At 42.0% G+C, this 21,019-nt stretch overlaps 1 protein-coding gene across 2 annotated transcripts in view; it reads right to left on the reverse strand.

Annotated features, from left to right (window-relative positions):
* LOC138520921 (cytochrome P450 2A13-like) overlaps window positions 1-21,019 on the reverse strand; it is an 83,111-nt gene that overhangs the window by 29,953 nt on the left and 32,139 nt on the right. For both annotated transcript variants that reach the window (XM_069633348.1, XM_069633349.1), the window contains 3 exons: window positions 16,137-16,286; window positions 12,858-13,018; window positions 4,402-4,578 (listed from right to left, as the gene is read on the reverse strand). In XM_069633348.1, the coding sequence (XP_069489449.1) occupies window positions 4,402-4,578; window positions 12,858-13,018; window positions 16,137-16,286 (488 nt within the window). The remainder of the gene's footprint in view (window positions 1-4,401; window positions 4,579-12,857; window positions 13,019-16,136; window positions 16,287-21,019) is intronic.

Genomic DNA, 21,019 nt, shown 5'->3' on the forward strand with positions numbered 1-21,019 from the left:
CAACCATGGTGGTGAAGAAGTGTAAGTGACTCCTGCAATTAACAATTTACAATGGATTCCTATTGAATCCACCTTCGTTTACCAGGTGGTAATTTGAGACGGATTCCACTTCATTACATGCTGGCTGTAAGTCACTCGCATTTCCAAGCTGGAGCAGGAATTGTGTACAGCCACATTTTGTCTACTTGCACCCCCAAACTCCCCTTTACACATTCACTGAAATGAGGTGGATTGGAAAGAACTGTCAACCATTTGTTCCAATCCAATTCACCAGGAACATGACCCCTGTAGAATTTCTGTGGTCTACCTATGGAAATTGTGTACAAATAATACCAGTACCACGTATTGACTATTAAAACTCACGAGAATGTCACTTTCCATGAATTTGATTTATCATGTGACAAGGGCCAATTTTGGGCGGTACCCATCAATGCAGAGATCACACACTTGTGTTGGCTGATATTCTGTAACTGAAGTTGACTTATAACAAAATGTGGGCCCTTAGCCTATTAATTGAAGCCTAATGGACCTAACAAACATTATCAATAATGCGATTGAAAAATATTGCCGATGTATTCTTACCAATAATGTGACGGCAGAAATACATGTTCATCACATACCAAGACCTGGACGATTTTATAAGCTGCCAAACGTTTAAAAAAAAACAACGCTAACAGGCACGTAATCGCTAATAATACAGTCACAGATATAACTCTCTTAATTTGTCTATCTGCATCTTCGCCATATTGTCCAAGAACTACAATCAACAGCTGATCCGCCCTGCGCTTAATCACAATAATTATCCACAATAATTGTTCACTAAATTAATGGTACTTGCTGCTCTTTTGCTGGCTGCATAGATTTGATTCAGTCCCCACCTGTCTGGCCTATCTCAAAAAGGGACACAACACTATGATTTCAAACCTTACTTCTCCTGGCATGTATCAATGAATCAACATCAAACTAACACAATTCTTCTTTTTCACACTGTATCATAGTATCAGGAAAAATAGTAAATCTTTACTTATGAAAGAATAGTCACTCAAAACCATGATTTAGTTAGAACAAAAATAAATAAAGACCCAGGTTTAATTCCAATGGCCTTTCTCTTCCCAAATTACATATAGCCGACATGTTTCTCCTAGCGTCCAACTTCCATTCAATAGGGGCTAGTGAACTTCTTCATGGAAAATTCATAAAACATATCTTGATTTGCCTGTGTGAACAATATTGTATTACATACAATTAATCACCCAAATGACAACCAACACAATCAAGTGTGCATATTCTCCATCTCCTCAAACACCAAACTAAATGACAACCAACACAATCAAGTGTACATATTCTCCATCTCCACAAACAGCAACCTAAACTCATATAGTCCCGTTACTGCCACAAATAGTCAAAAAATTCATTAATTTTTAAGCATTTTTGTGAAGTTAGTTCCCATAAAGTTGTATGTATATTGCACCGTGAGCATATAATGGGCAAATCTCTACTGTATCATCACTCCCACTTTTAACCATAAACACGCTGACAGTCACCCATAATGGAGAACTGAAAGTCACGTGATTAGCATCCCTCAATTGGCTTCAGTTTGTGCTTCTAGTGTTTCCCTGGTCGGTACTAGTAAATAGGAATTTATCGCATCGCTATTCCCTTCATCATTGTGTCATATTCCCTCATCACCATAAACATACCTTTCTTCTTTACCATCAATTTTTCCAATGAATGTATTGTCATCATCTTGCATTCACTATTTTTTTGTACTATTTCAGGCCAGTGAATAGTGTATTCAAATGGCACCCACTATGCCAACATCTTTACGGGCAAAATAGAACATCGACTACTCCTCCAATAAACCTGTTGTTTGGCTCAGATACATTGATGGTATTGTTATAGTTTGGAAAACAGAGAGAGAAGTACTTGAAGAATTTACAAATTTCATACAAAGTATCCAGCCCACCACCAAAAGTCACCAGTAGCAACACCTTGGAAAGTCCCGACATAACGTTCCTGGATGTACTACTCTGAATTAGACAGTAACACATCTGCACACTAAACCAACAGATGCCCATCTGTATTTAAACTGGAGATCCTGTCACCCACATGATATGAAAGTGGGCATCATCGACGGCCAGGCTCTGAGAATAAGATGCATATGCAGTGATGAAGACACTTGCAAAAAACATATAGAGGAGCTCACTACTATATTCAGACTGCTTGGCTGTCCTTTGCACATCATGCAACAGAAGATTCAAAAATCGTTTAAATTACACATAGGAACAATTACTTGGAACACCAATATAAGAGAGAACTATGACAGGATCCCACTGGTGGTGGATTATGATCCAGCAGAACCCAACATCCAAAAGATCAGTCAGAAAACGTTTCCCATTTTGGCCAATTTAGAATTATTCCAAAAGGCTTTCCTCAAACAACCTGTTATTGCTTATTGCAGAGTTGCAAATTAATGTAAACCTATGTTAGGGCAAAATTACAACTAACTGTTACAAACCCGGCAGTGTTCTGCTGTGATTTCAAAAAGTGAATTGTATGTGACTACCTTTTTAAACCTCCTCTGACACAAGTTCTACCACTGGTAGAACCTATAGCATGAAATGTACCTTACATGCAGATCATCCAATGTGGTTTACGGGATTCAGTGCCAATGTGAGACCTGCAACAACAATATGTAGATCAAACCACCAATGACCTTCTCACACTCTGAAATCACAAATCATTGATCATTAAACAGAGGGTGGAACAACAAGTAGCCAACCATTTCAACCTTTTGCGGCTCCTTGTCAGACATGCTATTGTTCCCTGTGGAGCAGGTCTTTAGGACAGAGCGTTTCGACTCCAGAGAGAACTTCTGGATCTACCAATTAAAATCATTGCATCCCGGTGGACTGAACCTCAGCGGCACCACCAGCTGAGCTAACAATCCTGGACTGTTCTGAAGACTGCGTTCATTCCACATTCCAAACAGAACCATGGTAGATCATGCTTTTTGAGAAATTCAGCACTGTAACTTGAGTGACCAGAGCAGCCACTAAGAGAGACATTTAATTCTACCAGAGGAAGGCTGAAGGGGAAACATTGTAGGGTAAATACATGTTTTGACCAATTGTGGAATGATCTGTTTGAGGTATTATTGGATATTATATTATTTACATTTGTGTTTTTCATTCTTTCTGGTAGTGTCCCTAATCTATGGTTTTCCCCATGCACAATATTGCATTTGAAGTGTCTTGCAAGGTCTTCTAGAAAGTAAGCAACACTCTTCCCTTTAATGGTCCCTATACTGGAGCATAGTTCTTTTCTGTCACTACTCTTGCTGTGATTTAACACTTCTTTACTATCCTCCTCAGGCACTATCATTCCTCTTCCTGATACATATTTCTAAATTCATCTGCAAGACCTTTTCACTTTGTCAAATGTGTATTTTCGTACAAGGTGTTGCGTTGTTTGCCTATAGTATCAAAATGTTAGAGGCCCTGAGAAGGATATGATTATACACAAAAAGGTCAAATTGAGTATTACCCAGACATCTTAATACAGAAAGAACTCAGGTACTCTGTTTTTTTATCCCCCCCTGTAAATAGGAGAACAGAATGCGTTTCCTGTAGCATCGGGGTAACATTAACCTTATATGAGCCAACATCCCTGTAACCAAATTGTGTGCTGTTAAAGCCCAACAGAGGTCAAAAAGGGTCATTATGATGGGACAACGACCTTCCCCAAGTTATACCCAAGGCGAAAGCGAGGTACATGGGTCAGTGAAGGGTCAACATGCAATATTAACCCCTGCACAGGTCTATAAGGATATTATCGCATTGCACTAATATCAATGAAGAGTTTGGTGTTGTGGTGGTAAAGTCAAATATGTTATTTTAAAAGTGGGTAAAGTACACAAACCATATTAGTACATTAAATGTGGTTTTATTTTGTAATCTTTAATTTGTTTGTCTTCAGAAGGTAAGCATTTTAATTGTAAACAGGGTTGAACTGGACAGGTTTAGCATAACTTGAATTAGATGGAATGTTAAAGCTCTGGTTCATGTTTAGGTTTCACTTTGGTGTGTTAAATAAGGTTGGAGTCTCTTGTTGAAAGGAATCTTGTAGAGAAATTGTATTGTTGTTTCTTGTATGCAGAGAATTCTTTTTTGATTGTTTCTCCTGCCGCGTTTTGGAGTGAGATTGCCTGTAATGTAGTCAATACCAGTAGTGTTTGATTGCATTCCAAACATTTTGATTGGCTGAGATGTCATAATGACTCCTATTTGCTAATATACATTACTCACCTGAGATGGGGAGAAGGGATAAATAGGGTGACATGTTCCCTCTTTAGTCTTACGTGCCCACATAACACCCCACCAGAGTCAACATCATGCTTACCTTCCCCATCTTAATAAGGAAACAGTCAATAAAGTCCCGGGGAGAATTGGGATCAATAGTCTCTTGATTGATTTTCACTCTTTTTTTGACAAACGTTTCCAGATCAGTTATCACTTTGTACATTGTCCTGTGTGATCCCGGCAAATATTTCATGATGCCTGTGTACATGGTGTAAAGCTATGAAGAATTGGAGAAAAGGCAAAATGTAAGTTTGGCTCATGATAAGAGGAATTGATGGAAGACCAGCTACATCTTAAAAGGTTCGAAAAGGAGACATATCTATGGTTATGGCACACCCAACAGTGGTTAAATGATGCATTGTTAACAAGATTAATTTCATACATATACATTTGTCTACATAATTCAAAGGAGTGATGTTAATACAGTTAGGTAAACAGATTTGATCTGTTCATTTTCAGAACACTTATGTCCAGCAGTGTTGCAATACTGCTTCAAGAAACGTGAAAGAGCACTTTCCACTTCTCCACCCCTCCATGCACTTTTTCCCTCCCCCTCTCCCATGCACTTGCGCATTCTCAATGTTACTGGTTCTAGTAAGATCGTTCTTTTGTTCTCCCCTGTTCCCCTCACTTACCTTGTCGTGCTCTGAAACACTTGTGTACGAGTGCGCAATAGAAATAAAATATCAATATCAAATTCAATAACTTTACTTATACTTCCAACCTGCATCCATCAACACCAAAGGTTTCTGCATCTACCTTCCTGCTATCTGACTAACACATCCTCCTCTCCTTTCTTACCGAGCCATGCATCGTGAGCCCAGCATCATTTGCAGAAGAGTGTTATATAAGACCACTTTACAATACAAACCATTTACAACAGTAGCAACATTTATTTTTACAGCAAAAGCCTTCACAAACACATGACAGGTTTTATTAGGTAAAACTCAATATGAACATATTATACATCATAAAACACCCCCATTGTAATCAAAGAATTCAAAGGAATGGGTTTAATAAATTGAGCTATAGATATGAACTACTTGGCGGTGTAATTAGTTTTCATTTGCAACAGCAACAACATGTGTTGTATAGCAAAGCACTTTGCAACAAAGTCACATGCTTAATTAGACAAAAATCTAAAAAGAGCACATCATACACCATAAAACATCCCAAATAAATAAAAACTTAGCAGATGCATTTTGTCTGTTTTGATCAAGCCAATACCCTTAAGGCAGTCAGGAACTAGCTACATATGCATAAAAATCAATTAAGTAAGAGCTGGGCAAGGGTCATTATCTATTAGAATTTCAGCTACTCCACAAAACTACAGAACTAGAGCTAGCTGACCTAGACGGGAAAGCTGAGCTACTACACAAATGGATTGCAGATACAATTGACAAGATCACCCCAGAAAAACCATTCACCCCATCAAAAAAAAGTGCAATGGCAAAATTGTTCACCCCACTACTAAGCACCATGAAAAAGGAAAACAAAAATATGGAACTGGAATGGAGGAAAGAATATAAAAAACACAGTTCCAGAAACAAATCTGCGCATACAAGAAGGAAATTCAAAAGGCAAAGAGAAGGCATTATGATAACAGAATCACCAATGCCACCAACACACAAAAAGAAATGTTCACCATCATCAAAGATATGAGAAACCCACCAGGCTGCGACAACACCCCAACCCCTCAGAGAAACTATGCAACTACCTGGCAGACCACTTCAAGAAAAAAATCAATGACATCTGACAAATCATACATAACAGACCAACCAACCACAACATACAACCAAACAAACCTAACACAGAACCACAGCACAAACTCCAGAACTTTCCTGAAATATCAGCAGAGGCATTCATTATGCTGGTAAAACACAGTAAGAAAACAGGATCACCCATGGATGACTGTCCCCCGGACATCGTCAAATCAATCCTTGCACAAGGAACGGCAGCAGACTATTACAGAAACCTTCTAAATCTATCACTAGCAACAGGAACTTCATCAGCATATATCAAACCACTTCTAAAAAACACAAGTGGTGACATAGAAGACCTCTCCAACAACAGGCCGATTTCAAACATTCCCTACCCAGCAAAACTCCTGGAAACCTACGTATACAAACTAACCCAAAAACACCACATGCTAGACCAAGCTCAAGTCTGTTTCATACCCACAAGAGGAACAGAAACAGCACTACTTTCCATCTGGGATGACCTAAAAACTAACGGAGACTCAAACACAGCCTCAGCCCTTATTCTGCTCGACCTCTCCACAGCCTTCGACACAGTTAGCCATGACACCCTAACCAAAAGACTAGAAGACATATTCATAACAGACATAGCACTACTGTGGACTAAATCATTCCTAGCAGACAGAACAGAAACCGTATGGATTAAACCCTTCAAATCCACCCCGCGAGTTAACGACTGTGGAGTGCCATAAGGATCCTCACTATCACCACTATACTACAACATCTACCAGACTCCAGTCATCAGAATCTTCAGAAAATACAACATTACATGCTACAACTATGCAGATGATACTCGAATCATCTACAAAATCGAAGACACCCAAGCCGATCACTCAACCCTAATGTCGTCGTGCATGCTCCCAAAACCCCGAAACTGGTGAGCCCATCCCGGACTTTGGCTTCCTGGGGACTTCCCAGGCCCCAGCTAGGCTCACCTGGACTCAGTCCTGGTGCCGCTGGCGCCAGGCTCATGGTAGGTGCTAAATACAGGGGCCATATACTTGGCTCTGAGAGGCTGAGCCATTCAGTACAGGGTCTGGCTTGGGACTACTTTACCTGGAGACAGAATACGGTTAAGGAGGACTATTTTCCTGGGACTACTTGCAAGGCTATTTAAACCGCAACCTGCAAACTGAACATGCTTCGCGTTATTCTGCACTCCTGCAGCGTAACGCTCACCGTGTCAGCTCAGCTCTTGCTTCCCTTCTGCCACGCCCGTCCCGAGTCTTCTATCCATCGGTACCTGAGAAAAGAGAAGAACAGGAGTTAGAAACGCATTGAAGGCCTTACCTGCAGAACATCCTGATCTCGCCTTCTGCTTACCCACGGCCCGCCGCATCTATAGAAGAGCAGAACTAAAGGAACTGAAGGTACCCTCTCGGGTAGCTACTCACCTGAAATCGGCCACTTCTAGAAACTCCATCGAGCAGTTCTTCATCATTCCAGCATTGTGCCGCAACTCAACCCGTCGAGCGGCTCTTCCATCTTCTTCCTGGAACTGTGCCACACCTGCCGAACAGAACAGACAAAGCTGGTTAGTCGCACACAGCAAGGAAAGCTAAATACAGCGAACAATTAGCGCGCCCCGCACAGCGCTATACTTACCAGCTGGAATCCTGCTCATCATCGTCAGGAGAGTCATCCATCATCCGAAAGTCGCTTAAAGCCACACCTGAAAGACAGGAACGAACATTAGATATCTCGGGCAAAGACTTAAGACAGCTATTTCAAGGAGTTATTGGATTAGAGACTTACCTGCTTACGCCGGCCTTTCCACTTCAGCAATCTCCATCGGATCAGTGAAGTAACTATATCCTGGAAAGACTGTGAAACCGTGCCCCTGCCAGAGTGTGCAGGATGGAGAGCTCACCCATTAAAAAACCAAGGTGAGCCAGAGGAAGAGAAGGGAAAATCGGAAGGAGGGGAAAACCAAAACCAGCTCCATTCAATTGGCTAAAATCTTGTTTCGACTTGCAGACGAACATCTCCTGAGGCAAGAACGAAAGGAAGACGCGAGCTAGCACCCTCAGTTAGGCAGACCAACACCAGTGCAGACATCATCCTTCGAACACGAGCACGCCCCCGTGGAGACGAGGTGAGCGTGACACCTAATCAAGTGTCTAAAATAAATCTTCAACTGGAGGAATGCCAACAATCTGAAAATCAACCCAGGAAAGACAGAAATCATGATTATATCCAAAAACCAAGAGAACAAAACCGCCATCCTGTGGCCAACTGAAATGGGAAATGCACCATCACCATCTAAGGATCTAAAAAATCTGGGAGTCCTGATGGACAACACCTTAACTTTAGAACCACAAATAAATGCAATCATCAAGAAATGCTTCTTCCTCCTCCACACGGCAAGAAGAATCCTACCCATCCTCTCCTTCATGCACAAAACACTCACAATCGTTGCCCTCATCATGTCTAGAATCGACTATGAAAACAGCCTCTATATCGGAATACCACAACACCTCCTGAAAAATCTACAACAGATCCAAAATACAGCAGCCAGACTACTCCTCAAACTATCCAGAAGAGACCACATCACTCCTGCCCTAAAAGCACTACACTGGCTCCCAGTTAAACATTGCATCACCTTCAAAACAATGTGCATAACGACCAGGGCAATCAGCGGCCAAGGAGCAGAATTCCTATAAAGAAAATAACAATCTACAAGCCAACAAGACTCCTCAGGTCAAGCAACGAAATCCGCCTGGAACAAAAACCATACCTTAAGAAAAATCTTGGAGGCACCTCCTTCTCCCACCTAGCCACAAAAACCTGGAAAAACATCCCAAAAGAAATAAGAAACACCAAAGATCACCTACAATTCAGAAAACTACTAAAAACCTGGCTCTTCAACAACACAGGTTCAAACTGAAAACCGAAACAATAGAAAGGAAAAGGATGACTAAACTTAAGAGGACACTGACAACACCCAGAACCGGCCAGAGAAACTCACCACAACTAGATAGATAACGCAAAGTCAAACAGAACATAAGTGACACCCATAAGGACAGAATCAGCACCCCCAGCCAATCCCAGGCAACATCCTCACTCGCCCCATAATTGCTACCAGGTACCACACTGTTATAGAGTTGTCTGAATGTTAGCAATCACCCACCTTGAACTAAGTTGTGGCCATTAGCATGTACACTGGCCATATGAGTGATGGAAGTGGAGGCCAGGTGTGAAAGGGACTGTGAGTATCGGACAAGCCCAGATCAGGACAGAAGTGCAGAAATGCTCCCACACCCCATCTGGCGAGATTACGCAAACCCAGCGCCTCAGTTCAAGACAGAAATGCCAACTAACCAATCTACTAAAAATGTCCTCCTCTGCTTACACCTCTCAAACGCTAAACCAAACACAATCACAAACCTGCAGCACAACAAACCGCACAAACTTCACCACACTGCAACAAAAAACAAAACACACATAGCCCCACACAACAGTACATGATGACTACTGGCCGCAAACACCCCAAGCCCAGCCAACGGACCCACCGGGCTGAGGCCGCCAACAGCACATCACTGCTCTCTTGCACTTTTCCAGCTTCCTCCCACTAACTCACCCTCCCTTTTCCCCTCTTTCAGAGCCGCCAGAGCACCAGGGGCCCACTATGGTGGTGATAATGCATGGTACAAATCTCCTTTAACATTAACATAATTTGCTATGACAAAATTAATCACATTTCTAATCCCTTATTCAGTGAAGATGGACTTGATTCATCTGTGCCTCAAGTGCTTGTCTTTATGGCATAGGAGTGGATCATTTTTTCCACAGAGGCACCATTGTCACTAGAAGCCAGAACAAGGGCCCCCCCATCCCTTGTAATGGCCAGTGAGCAACTAAAAGGGCAGTATCTCCAAACTCAGTCCAAAGGTAAAGGGTCCTCTTCTCTGGGCTGGCAAGCTAGTCCTAATACGACTCGATCATCACAGTAGATTCCAAAGAATAACAAAGCATCACTCTGGAGTTACAAGATGACAACACCTGTAAATCATCTGGAATTACCTATTTAAATGCCCCTACAATATCGCTACAATTCTCTGATGTGCATAATGTATACAATTCCAAAGATCACGCAGACCTAACTTGTCCAATAAGTCCCTGACATAAGACAGCCAGCGCATAGACTCAGATGAAGACAAAACCCCTATCTGAATAAGGTTTTCCTTATGCATTGATGGGTTGTCCTTTGCCCAAGACCTAAGCTAGAGCTTGGTTGCTAACACTCTTAACCCTAAGCACCTCTCTTAGTTGCATAGTGGGTGCAAACTTGGAGAGGAAGGATAGCTCAGGGTCAAAAAATGTGTCTTGGAATCAACACAACGCAGTGCAACACAAGTTTGTCCAATGCCCAGAAACCACTAAAGGAATCTCATCTGAACAACCTTTCTCATTTTAGCATACACAACATTCATGCCTATGCTCAGGCCACACCCTTGGACTTATAAACCTATCCACCTCTCGCAACTGCTGTGCACCCATCATTGATGCTTCACCCTCTGACCCTCTGCGTGATAGATCTGATGGCAGATACTAAAAATTCATTAGAAGATGAGGACAGTATGTAAACAAACCTGCTTAGTAAAATATGTGTTAAACAAAAAGCTTCCCCCTATACTCCATCTCAAAAAAGAAGCCCCCTGCACAGAAAACGATCATCTACTGAATACAACGTAAACAGTGTTACAAGAGTTTCTACAGGCAGAACAAGTGATTGAAGTAATCAATAATTAGGTTGAGATTTCAGTAAGTTGCCATTTTTTTCCAGGACCAAATAGGAAACAACATTCCTGATGTGAAACTACTAGGCACACCTTCTGTGCTTCTTCTTGGCTGCGGTTTTCTAGACGCATCTGCTGAGATACTTCATGCTGCAACAATACCCTAAACTGATTATTTTCACCCGGTGATTGTAAAAATCTGAATCCCAGGAAGAGCCACTGCCTTTCCAAGACGTGTACTAATGGCCACACACTACTGGAATGTCACCTATTCCTTTGGACATGTCATCAGCACATTAAACCAGAACTCTTGTTGACAACATTCTCTTTCTTCAGCAACTCTGCCAAACGTCCTAATGGGTGGAACTCTTCCACTCATCACTTCTGATGATAGATTCATCCTACACTGAGCTTTTCTTACATTTAATCAGTGTCGTTCTGAAAGCTCACATGGCATTCAAACCTCAGCATGACTCCAAGTAACTACTCCATAAAGTTTGGCACGGTTGGTGGAAATCGCTACTACTGAAAATGACTGCCATTCAAAGAGTATGGGCCTCATTACGGCCCAGGCGGTAACTTACCGCCTGGGTCGTAATGAGGCCCTATAACATGAACAATCAGAAGCTTCCCAAAATGGAGCTATCACCTAAACTGCTGCACTTACAGTGAGGGCAAGCCTCCATGAGATTGGTCCTACTTGATCCAAAATCTCGGGTTTCATTTAGTCCTACAGGAAATGACACTGCTACTAGCAATGGTATCCCTCTCTGTCAGTGTTTTACATTAACCACTGTCATCTTCAGATCAGTGCATAGTCTGGAATTCACAGTGCAGGCTGCAGCCTTGACATAACTTAGATCTTTCAAGATCTTACAACTAATGGATATGACAAAGTGGATACCTCTAGCACAAACACTTTCCTTCACAACAATGATAATCCTGTGTTACAATTATGCTGAGTGCCAGTGGCTTTTGCACAACCCAGTGCATTGAAAAATAACTTTAGGGGTGGTTTATGCAGCTGCTGCCCATTCTATGGATGTTTTCAAGTAGATCAATGCCCATCTAGTCAATTGTCAATATCAAGCTCACATGCTGCCATTTTTACCCTAACTTCAGAAACCTTGTCCTGCCAAAGGGCCCAGAGAACAGGGGCTTGCTCTTGTAACCATCCGTTTACACACTTGCTTTTTACAGATTGTTGTGGGCTGAGGTGTAGAAGGTGTGTATGGGGGTTGACCCCATAACAAATGCTGCAAAACGATCACAGCTGTGTGTTGTCTCTGACCCATTCTAATGCTAAATAGTACTAGTCAATGACCTAGTCTCAAACTTCTTACCTGTCTTGACTCACCTAATTCCTAATCTATTTTCAGCAAAAGTTGTGAAATTCTGTGGTCCAGAATCTGATCAATTAAATCAGTAGTTTGTTTATTCTCATCAAAGTGTCTTTAAAGCAAAAACCATCAGAAGCGTAGCACAAAGCTTTACATCAGAATTTGGCCCTGAGACCACTATGAGGGCATTTCAGAGGATGAGGTTAACAGAAGGGAAGGAGGTGGAAAGTCTTCTAGAGAACAGTTGGAGAACACATTGACAGGAAATTGTCCAAGCATCAAAACGTTTAAATCAAACACATCTGTAACGCACACCATGACTTTCACCAAGTGCGACCCCTCACAATACTCCTCGATCAGGGCCTTCTAGTTGAACATAAACATTCTTGTAACAATCTCCTGTACATGGAAGATCCACTCTGGAGAATTGTCTGACATCGCTCCTGAAGATTTTGCTAAATTCTGCTACTGATTGGCAGTCTCCTTGACCACCTTGTCTTCCTGAAAGACATATACACGGTGTAACAATCAAAAAATCAAAAGACTCGACTTTTGTTTTCATTTTCCCAATACCTTTAGACCATCATGGTGATGGTTGCATGCTCTTCAGATATTTAAATCTAAATTAAATGTTGGCACCTAATAGCTACATTAATTTACCTGGCCACCTAAAGAACTTGATATCACCGTCGTATCATGGATCCTATGAAGTAATTCCACAAACTCCTTATCGTGATACTCAAATCGTTTGCCAAAAATGACCGAACAGATGACATTGGAAACAGAATTACTTATTTGAATGGCTGGATCAAAAGGCAACCCTGCTCAATAAAAGAAAAACAAAGGATTATTGATTAATAGTTTGGCTACATTTCTTCAAAGTGAGTATCTCTTTACTGACCTACACTCTCTATGTGATTTTTCATAGCATATAATTTTGTTGAGATTTCAACGATCATAGTTATTAAGTTAGCTTGGCTTATGACCTAATATCAGCATGATTGTTAGCTTTTTCAATAATTGTTTTATTAGATTTCTAACACATAATTCAATTTATTATTAACACATTTCAAGTTCTTAGGCATAAATACCCAGCTACATAAATAGGTACCTTTTATACATCCTCAGAGGAAAATCTTTACTCGGGGGACATTTAAGTTGAAAGGTCCATAAAACCATCAAAGTTTAGTGAAACAACTTGTGACAACAAAACCTGAGAAATAATGTGACAGTAAAACTTCAGGTATTCGGTAGATGCTAAAAAATGCATCACCTTGATTCCAATTCCCCGGTTTCACAGATCTGCACCACACTTATTTAATCACTTAAGTCATCAACAATGACACAACTTGAGAATAACTGACAGAGTGAAGAATTCATTTTGTGTATATCAAGACATATGAGAAACATGCTCTGTACTTATAATTCCTTTATGACAGCCCAACTTAGATGTATTGTAGTCTGTCAGGATGTCATGTGTCTTTCAAGATGACAACGTATTTTCCCATCATGAAAAAGCTCTATACGACTGCCTTTCACAATATATTATTATTTCTAATTGACCTACAATTTCACAAACACAAGAAACATAACTTCAAGCTGTTGATTATATCTACTTTCTTTGACGTCATATCCTTTCGAACTTAAGATACTTATCAGGCATAACTTTCATTAAATACTTTTGAGGGTTTTGTTGTGACAACCAGTACCTTACTTTCACTTTACCTCAAGACTTTTAGTCGAATGTCATGGGTTTTGTTGCGTTGAACTGTTCCAAATATACTGTCTCTTAAATAAAGATTTTGTTTTAATGTCTATGAGTGCTGTACCAGGCACAAGCTATAACACTCACATTTTTTTCATGTGATGTGTGTCCTAATAATCTCAAAAATCGAAGTGTACAGTTTTGAAATACACATCCTGAAAATAATGTTTTTATGTACCTTGGAAAACCGAATGCAAAAATCGGTTAATCTTAATTAATTTTTCTTACATTTAACATCCACAAAACTTCACAAAATCTATAATAGCATTCCATGGGTGAGGAACAGAAAAATGGTTCCTTGTTCGCCTTGTAAAATTACTTTGTGGTTTTAAAGAGTGACAAAAATGCATTCACACACTCAATACATTCATAAAACATTAGCAGATGGACACAGGGTTTATGCTATGTTTGTAGTGACACCAGCACTAAGGTGCTGCAATTTCTTACTGTGTTTGATTAGCTCATTATCCTGTCACTCATTCAATGGTAACTTAGAACAGTGAAAAATTGTTATAATAGAGATAACCCCTGTGTTCGTGTGCTGACATGAGGCCCTATAGTCCCTTGGGATGAGCCTAAAGCAGACATGGGGCAAGCAGGCCCTCAGTGAAGGGGATGTTATCACCCCTGTCAGTCCCTGAACATGGAGATATTACCAATAATACACAATGGCTCCATTTGGGAGGGTTATTGTATTTGAGTACTTTTCGTGCTAGAGAAATGGGACCCGCACATATTGTGCAAGCCAATTTGCCTTAAAAAACCTACAAAGATGTCCACCATGTTAACTAATCAAGACAGTAAGTCTCTTTTCTATTTCAATGGTGGCCATGGTTGAGATGGCAAGGCGACATGTGTAGACAGTCTGGGATTTGTATTTATTTATTTGATTAGCGCAAGCAAAACCCTGAGGCATCTGAGCGCTGACTTACATAGAATACAATGTTACAGATTGCGATCAGTGTGAATTACATATTTTACAGTCTACAGTAAAGATGATAACATTACAGTAATAGTTGACGTGGCAAAAGATATGATGGTATAAAAAATCGGGGTATGTGAGAGTTGCAGAACTCAGCGAGTGGGGTTTGTGGGAATAATGGGGAGGGAGTGGAGAGGCCTTGTGGAATTGGCAGTTTAAAAAAATGGCAGACCAGGCTTAGAAGCACCAGAGGACAGGAAATAATGTGAATGGAACATGCATTCATTCATGTGTCCTGGCCTCCTGATTGGTTAACATCTCTTCTGAGAGGCTAATTTGCACAATAAATCTTAAATATCTCCTTTTAAAAAAGCAATAGGTAAAACATGATATCTCTCAAAAGGAATTACTGATTTCTTCATCCAGAGAAAATGTAATCTAATGAAAAGACTTGCAACATAAGTGCAAACTATTAGTACAGATATCTTGCTGGGTCATTTCTAACCATACTTCAATGTTTCATCAAAACTGAAATCCAAACCAAAAGCTGCTGGATTCAGGGTCTCACTGATCATCTTCCTTACTGTTCAAATCCCTAAATCAACCATTATTGACGAGAAAATGCTGTAGACAGGACAAACTCTCTCAGGATGTTAGAATGCCAGCATAACAATGCCAAACAGCAAACAGATGGCATCTCTGTCCTCTGACATGGCTGTTCTACTTGTTTTCAGGTAAGGTCCGGCCCTTGCACCCATCCCTTTCTCCCCTTGTCCCAATACTCCCTTCTTCCAACCCTGCCCTCAGCTCTTGGGTCATCTAACTACACCCTGTTTAATAATCCAGGACACTCACTTCCATTGCATAGTCTTCATTTCTCCAACCACCACACCACGTTTTTTCTGCTCTCTGTCTTTCTGCACGCAGTGTCCTTGATCCTTCATGTTGTGTGTTGGCATTAAGCTGCTGTAATGCAGACCTCCACTACCTACAATCCTCGTCAACTGGAACCCTTATTCTGCTAATTTTACTAGAGCTGTTTGACACTTGCAATATTTTTGTACGAACATGGAATTCAATCTGATAGTTAAAAATCAATTTAAATGTAATGTGAAAGAAAGATACAAAGAGCCTTATAACAAATGAACATCAAACATATGACAAATAGCTATGCAGCCTGAGATACTAGTTCACCTCGTTCAAATTTGTTGACTAGCGATCACGCATGCAACTTTCCTCTAGAAATCTCAACCTTTAGTTTTTTTAAGCGCATCGATGAGATGGTACGCTTCCTCCTGGACACGCTCTTCAATGCTTCTCTTGCCCATTCCGAAATTCCGTAGGGTCATGAGTGCAAAACGTCGCATCTCCTTCCAGCGTTCTCCATTGCTAAAAGTCGGCCCTAGGGAAAAGAAATGGGAGACGAGCATTTGACACCTTAAAGGCCAAATTACTGAATGAAAACACATCGATCTTGAGTTGTAGAGATAGACCCAGTCCTGTGCCAGCTAGCTCATCCTGTCTGACGAGGAAATTATATCCTAAAGCTGTGCCTCAGGTCTGAGATACAAGGAGAGTGAATGTCCACAAGTGCAAACAAGAGTTTTCCTTTGCAATTCCTCTGCATGTCCCCCAGCATAAGCGTGAAATGCAGAAGACCAGTCCAAAAGCATGTAGCATGTACAAGCAGAGGAACAGCCAATCTAAAGATTTTAGCATAAAACACAGGGATAATCATCCTTTTAGCATTCAGCCACCCAGTAGCTAATGCAGTATAATTATTAGTAGATAATCCACACTGGAAACACTAAAAATAACTGCACTGGGGCTATCTCCCAACCTATAATAGCCAGATAGCAGCTTCTCTTGGTTGGGTCAATGGTAATTGCCCTTTTGGTATTTTATGGGCAATTTGCACAAAAATGTGCATGCAACTGTTTGTAGGACCACCAGGATTAATTTTGTTATTCACTGAACACCAGGTTTCGGATAATGGGCATCATTACAAATGTGGCGGTACAGTGACAATGGCGCCGGTAGTGCTACCGGCACTGTTGTTACCGTGCTGCCACTTTACGAGTTTTGCTCGCGGGTGCCTCTCTGCACGCCTGGTCAGACCATGCGTGCAGAGCGACACCCACGAGCAGAACTCGTGATTGCACCGGCACCGTTCTCTGCACCCTATGGGGCAGAATGGGGATCGGGAACCCGGCCATACCGTCACCCGCGAATGGGCCATTACCGGCCCATTCAACTCGTAACGGGCCTGTAATGGCCCATTCGCGGGTGTTTCTGTGCTGGTAGTGAATTTGGCGGTAGCTGTGCCCTTAATAAGGGAACTCGTAATGAGGCCCAATGTATAATACTATACTAACATCTGTGCAGAGCACCTTAGCCACAGAGGCAACCTGTTAGTGTGTGCCTGGCTGAGGCCCTGATTTCACATGGTGAGCAATTGCTGGTACTCGTGCCAAATCTAGCAGTGCAGCAATATGTGGCGTCTGCCATATTTTATGTTATAGCATGAATAGCGATCCATACCGCAGAGCGCCATTCACGCTGTTGAGCCTGCCTTTGGCACTGCCCTCGGCAATAAGGTTACCACCATGCTGGGAGTTTATGGCAACCATAACTTTGAGGAAATAATGACAAGATAGAATTTTGCACTTGATTTTGTTTATGGTTAGTGCTGGGTTGCTAGGGAGTTCTTTTTAAGGTGGCATTGTGCCACTATACGGGTGGCGTGGTGCTTTCATGGAAGAAGAGGCCCCTAATGTGCCCCAAAATATATTTTCCATGGGCCTGCAGTGTTTCCTTCTGGGTATTGCAGTGACAGATATTCCTGCAGGTTGATGAACTTGCTGGCTCTGCGTCTCGCTAAGCAAATCTCTTCTCTTCTATTAGTGTTTGAAATCCATAGGCCAGTTATGAAACTGTTCTGTAAATCATCTATTTATTTTTAAATGTGTGTATTAGCAGTATCATACCAGCAGCATGCAGCTAGTCACAGTTATATGGCCAGATTGCCATGTTACAGTCACATCGCTGCGCCGCAGCATAACATTGAGATCACCTAACATGAACTGAAACTTATCAAACATTACAAACAGATACAAAAAAGAACACAAAGGAAATTAGCCTTGCAGCAAAATGCGAGTGCCTCACTGATCGCACCAGGGGGAGGGGGGGGAGCGCGCTGGGTGCAATTATTCATGCAGCAGGGTTAGCATCACTACAGCCGTGTTTCGGGGAGCCAGCACCATGGGGGTCTTATATATTCATTTACACAGATCTAGGTATTCTATAGATACGCTCAGGGTGGTTTATCGTGTGATGGGTGGAACATAGACACAGTAAACATCTTCCATGCTTCAAAAGTGGTAGCTGCAGTGTTGTGGTGACCTTGCATTGCTCCAAGCCACGCTTTTGTTTCTGCCTCACACCAGGTTTCCAACTCTTTATACAATTGTTCAAATTGTGGACCCTTGCTGATCTTCCATGACATGACCAAGCTCACTAATATGCAGGAAAGGTCTATTAATTTAAAGACATGCTTATGTTTGCTTGCTCTAGAATACATTCCCAAGACACATTCAATTGGGTTCCAGTGGTATCTGGTGACGCCAGTCCTCATGCAAGCTTGTTCATTTCGGTACCAGACACTCAGAGTTTTTGTACATGTCCAAAACATATGTAGTAAGTCAGCATTGTCACTTTTACACCAAGGGCAGGCGGACTTTGGTTAACATTGAATTTTGACACTTTATGAGGGGTCATGAACGTGCGATGTAGCACGTTAATTTGAAGCAACCTGAACCTAGCATTACGAGACACGTTCTTCCCAAAACTTAGCACTAGGTCCCATTGTTGTTCAGTGATCACTGAGTTTCTATCAGCCTCCCACTGCACTTTCAGCTTGGGATTTCTAACACTAGTCTCACATCGCAAGCATTCATACAATCTGGACACATGTCTCCAGCCATCCTCCAGGGTGTACATCAACGCCAGTAATTTAGTCACCTCTGGCTCCGTTGACCACCCCGACATTTGCATCGCTCCACTTTCATATACCTCAAACATTCCCCCGGGGGGGCGCCCTCCTGTCATTTTAGGCTCTCCCGGTCTCTGAATGTACCATTGGCGTACATATCCGCCCAGGTGGATATATCCAATTGTTCTCAGCACCGAGCAGCACCCAAGCACTCCTTGCTCATACACACAACCACAGCAATTGGGACATTAGGGGAATAAGGGTGCAGCACCTGAGGTTTTTTCAAAACCCTGGCCAGATCTACCTACTCAACTTCACAAGCAAAGGTTTGGATCTCATGCAGCTGCCTGGGAGCCAAAGGGGCTCCTTAAGCCATGGAGGTCTCACCAATAGCCCTGGTAACTCTGATACAGATGTAGGATCATCTGATAGCCATATTACAACAAACCTTAATTGGCCAGCCAGATAATAAAGGTCAAACTTGGGCAACTGAGCCCCGCCATCCCCATATGGGAAACACAACACCCCAAAGGCCAATCTGTGTCGTCTCAGGCCCCACAGGAAGCCCCTAATAAGAGTGTCCAGGGATAAAAAAATGCAAGCTCAATGCAATAATGGACATTCATAAAGGCGCATAATAACCTTGGTAGGATTATCATTTTAGTTCTAGAAATCCTGCCCATGAGATAGAGTGGAAACTTGGACCAAACGTTCATGGACCTCTTAAGTCTGTCTACTGTCTTGAGTGTGTTGCATGCGTATGTGTCTTTACGTCTATGAGTGACCCGGATGTCTGGGTATTTAAAGGAGTGCATCTCCCAGGCTAGTCCCAGATCAGGCAGTGTAGTTTTGTCCCTAATGCAAAGTCTTGCCAGGGGGAAAATATAGGATTTCTCTCTATTGAAAGAAATCCCCGATAACTTGGCAAAAAACATCCAACTCATCCAAGATTACAGGTAAATTGAGATGGGGTTCAAACAAGTAGAGCAGAACGTCGTCTGCATATAGTGATATGAGATTTTGGGGGCCCCTATTGAAATACCTTCCTCCAAGTATTCTTGTCTTAAGTATACAGCTAATGGTTCCAAGACTAGTATAAACAGCATGGCCGAGAGCGGACACCCCTGGCACGTCCCGCATTGTATATTCCATTGTGTAGAAATTTGCCTACCAGATTTCACTCTGGCCATGGGGAGGTATAAAGTAAATTTACCCAGCAGACAACGTTCTCCGTACCCAAAGCGATGCAGTGTTGCAATCATCCACTCCGAATAGACCGAATCAAAAGCTTTGATTGCATCCAGGGATGCAACCATGTAGTGTCCAGTATGGAGATTAGTTTGATCAATAATGTGTTGTAACCATCGGTGATTCAGGAGAGTGTTGCAGCCAGACACAAACCCATTTTGATATGGGTGTATTAGAAAAGCGATACCTTTTCGTAGGCTCGTAGCTAGAATACTCGTGAGTATTTTCACGTCATAGTTTTACATGGCCAAGGGGCGGAATGAGTCACACTTTTCCTTCAGTTTCCCGGGTTTGAGGATGGGTATCACTAGTGTTTCCCTCATACTTGCCGGAAGGTTGCCCTTATCATAGGCCTCCTCAACGACCTATAGTAATGCCGGGGCCAATGTGGAGCTGTATGCCTTGGTGAATTTGGGTGGGAGCCCATCACTCCCTGGTATTTTACAGGTGATTGCCACCAGTACTTTATCAACAGTATTAGGGTGCTCGTGTGCGGCCTTCTGATCTACAGTGAGTCTTGGAAGCCAAATTAATGAGAGTTCCTCTGCAATATCGTCCGGGGTATCTGAGTGTCCTGCCGATACAGTTGTGTGTAGTAGGCAGCCCTCTACAGGGCTCCACATTCATCATGTAACAACGTGGTCATGATTCTAGAGTGCTCATGTTTTCAGAGCCACTGCAGGAGTCTTCCAGATTTTTCCCTGTCTGCATGGGCTCAGGCCGTTCGTGTGGCATAATCAAACTTGGACAGTCTCTCCCATGCCAGTAGGCATCGAGATCGGCCTCTAGTAGTGTACGTCCAATTGGTCCTGTTTCAGAATGGGATGCCTCCAATATGCCAATTTCGTTTTCTACAGCTTCCATCTCCTCTCTCAACTTCCGAAGGATGCCCCCAG

Source organism: Ambystoma mexicanum, chromosome 13 (assembly GCF_040938575.1).
Source record: "Ambystoma mexicanum isolate Mex_15411 chromosome 13, UKY_AmexF1_1, whole genome shotgun sequence".
Taxonomy (NCBI): Eukaryota; Metazoa; Chordata; class Amphibia; order Caudata; family Ambystomatidae; genus Ambystoma; species Ambystoma mexicanum.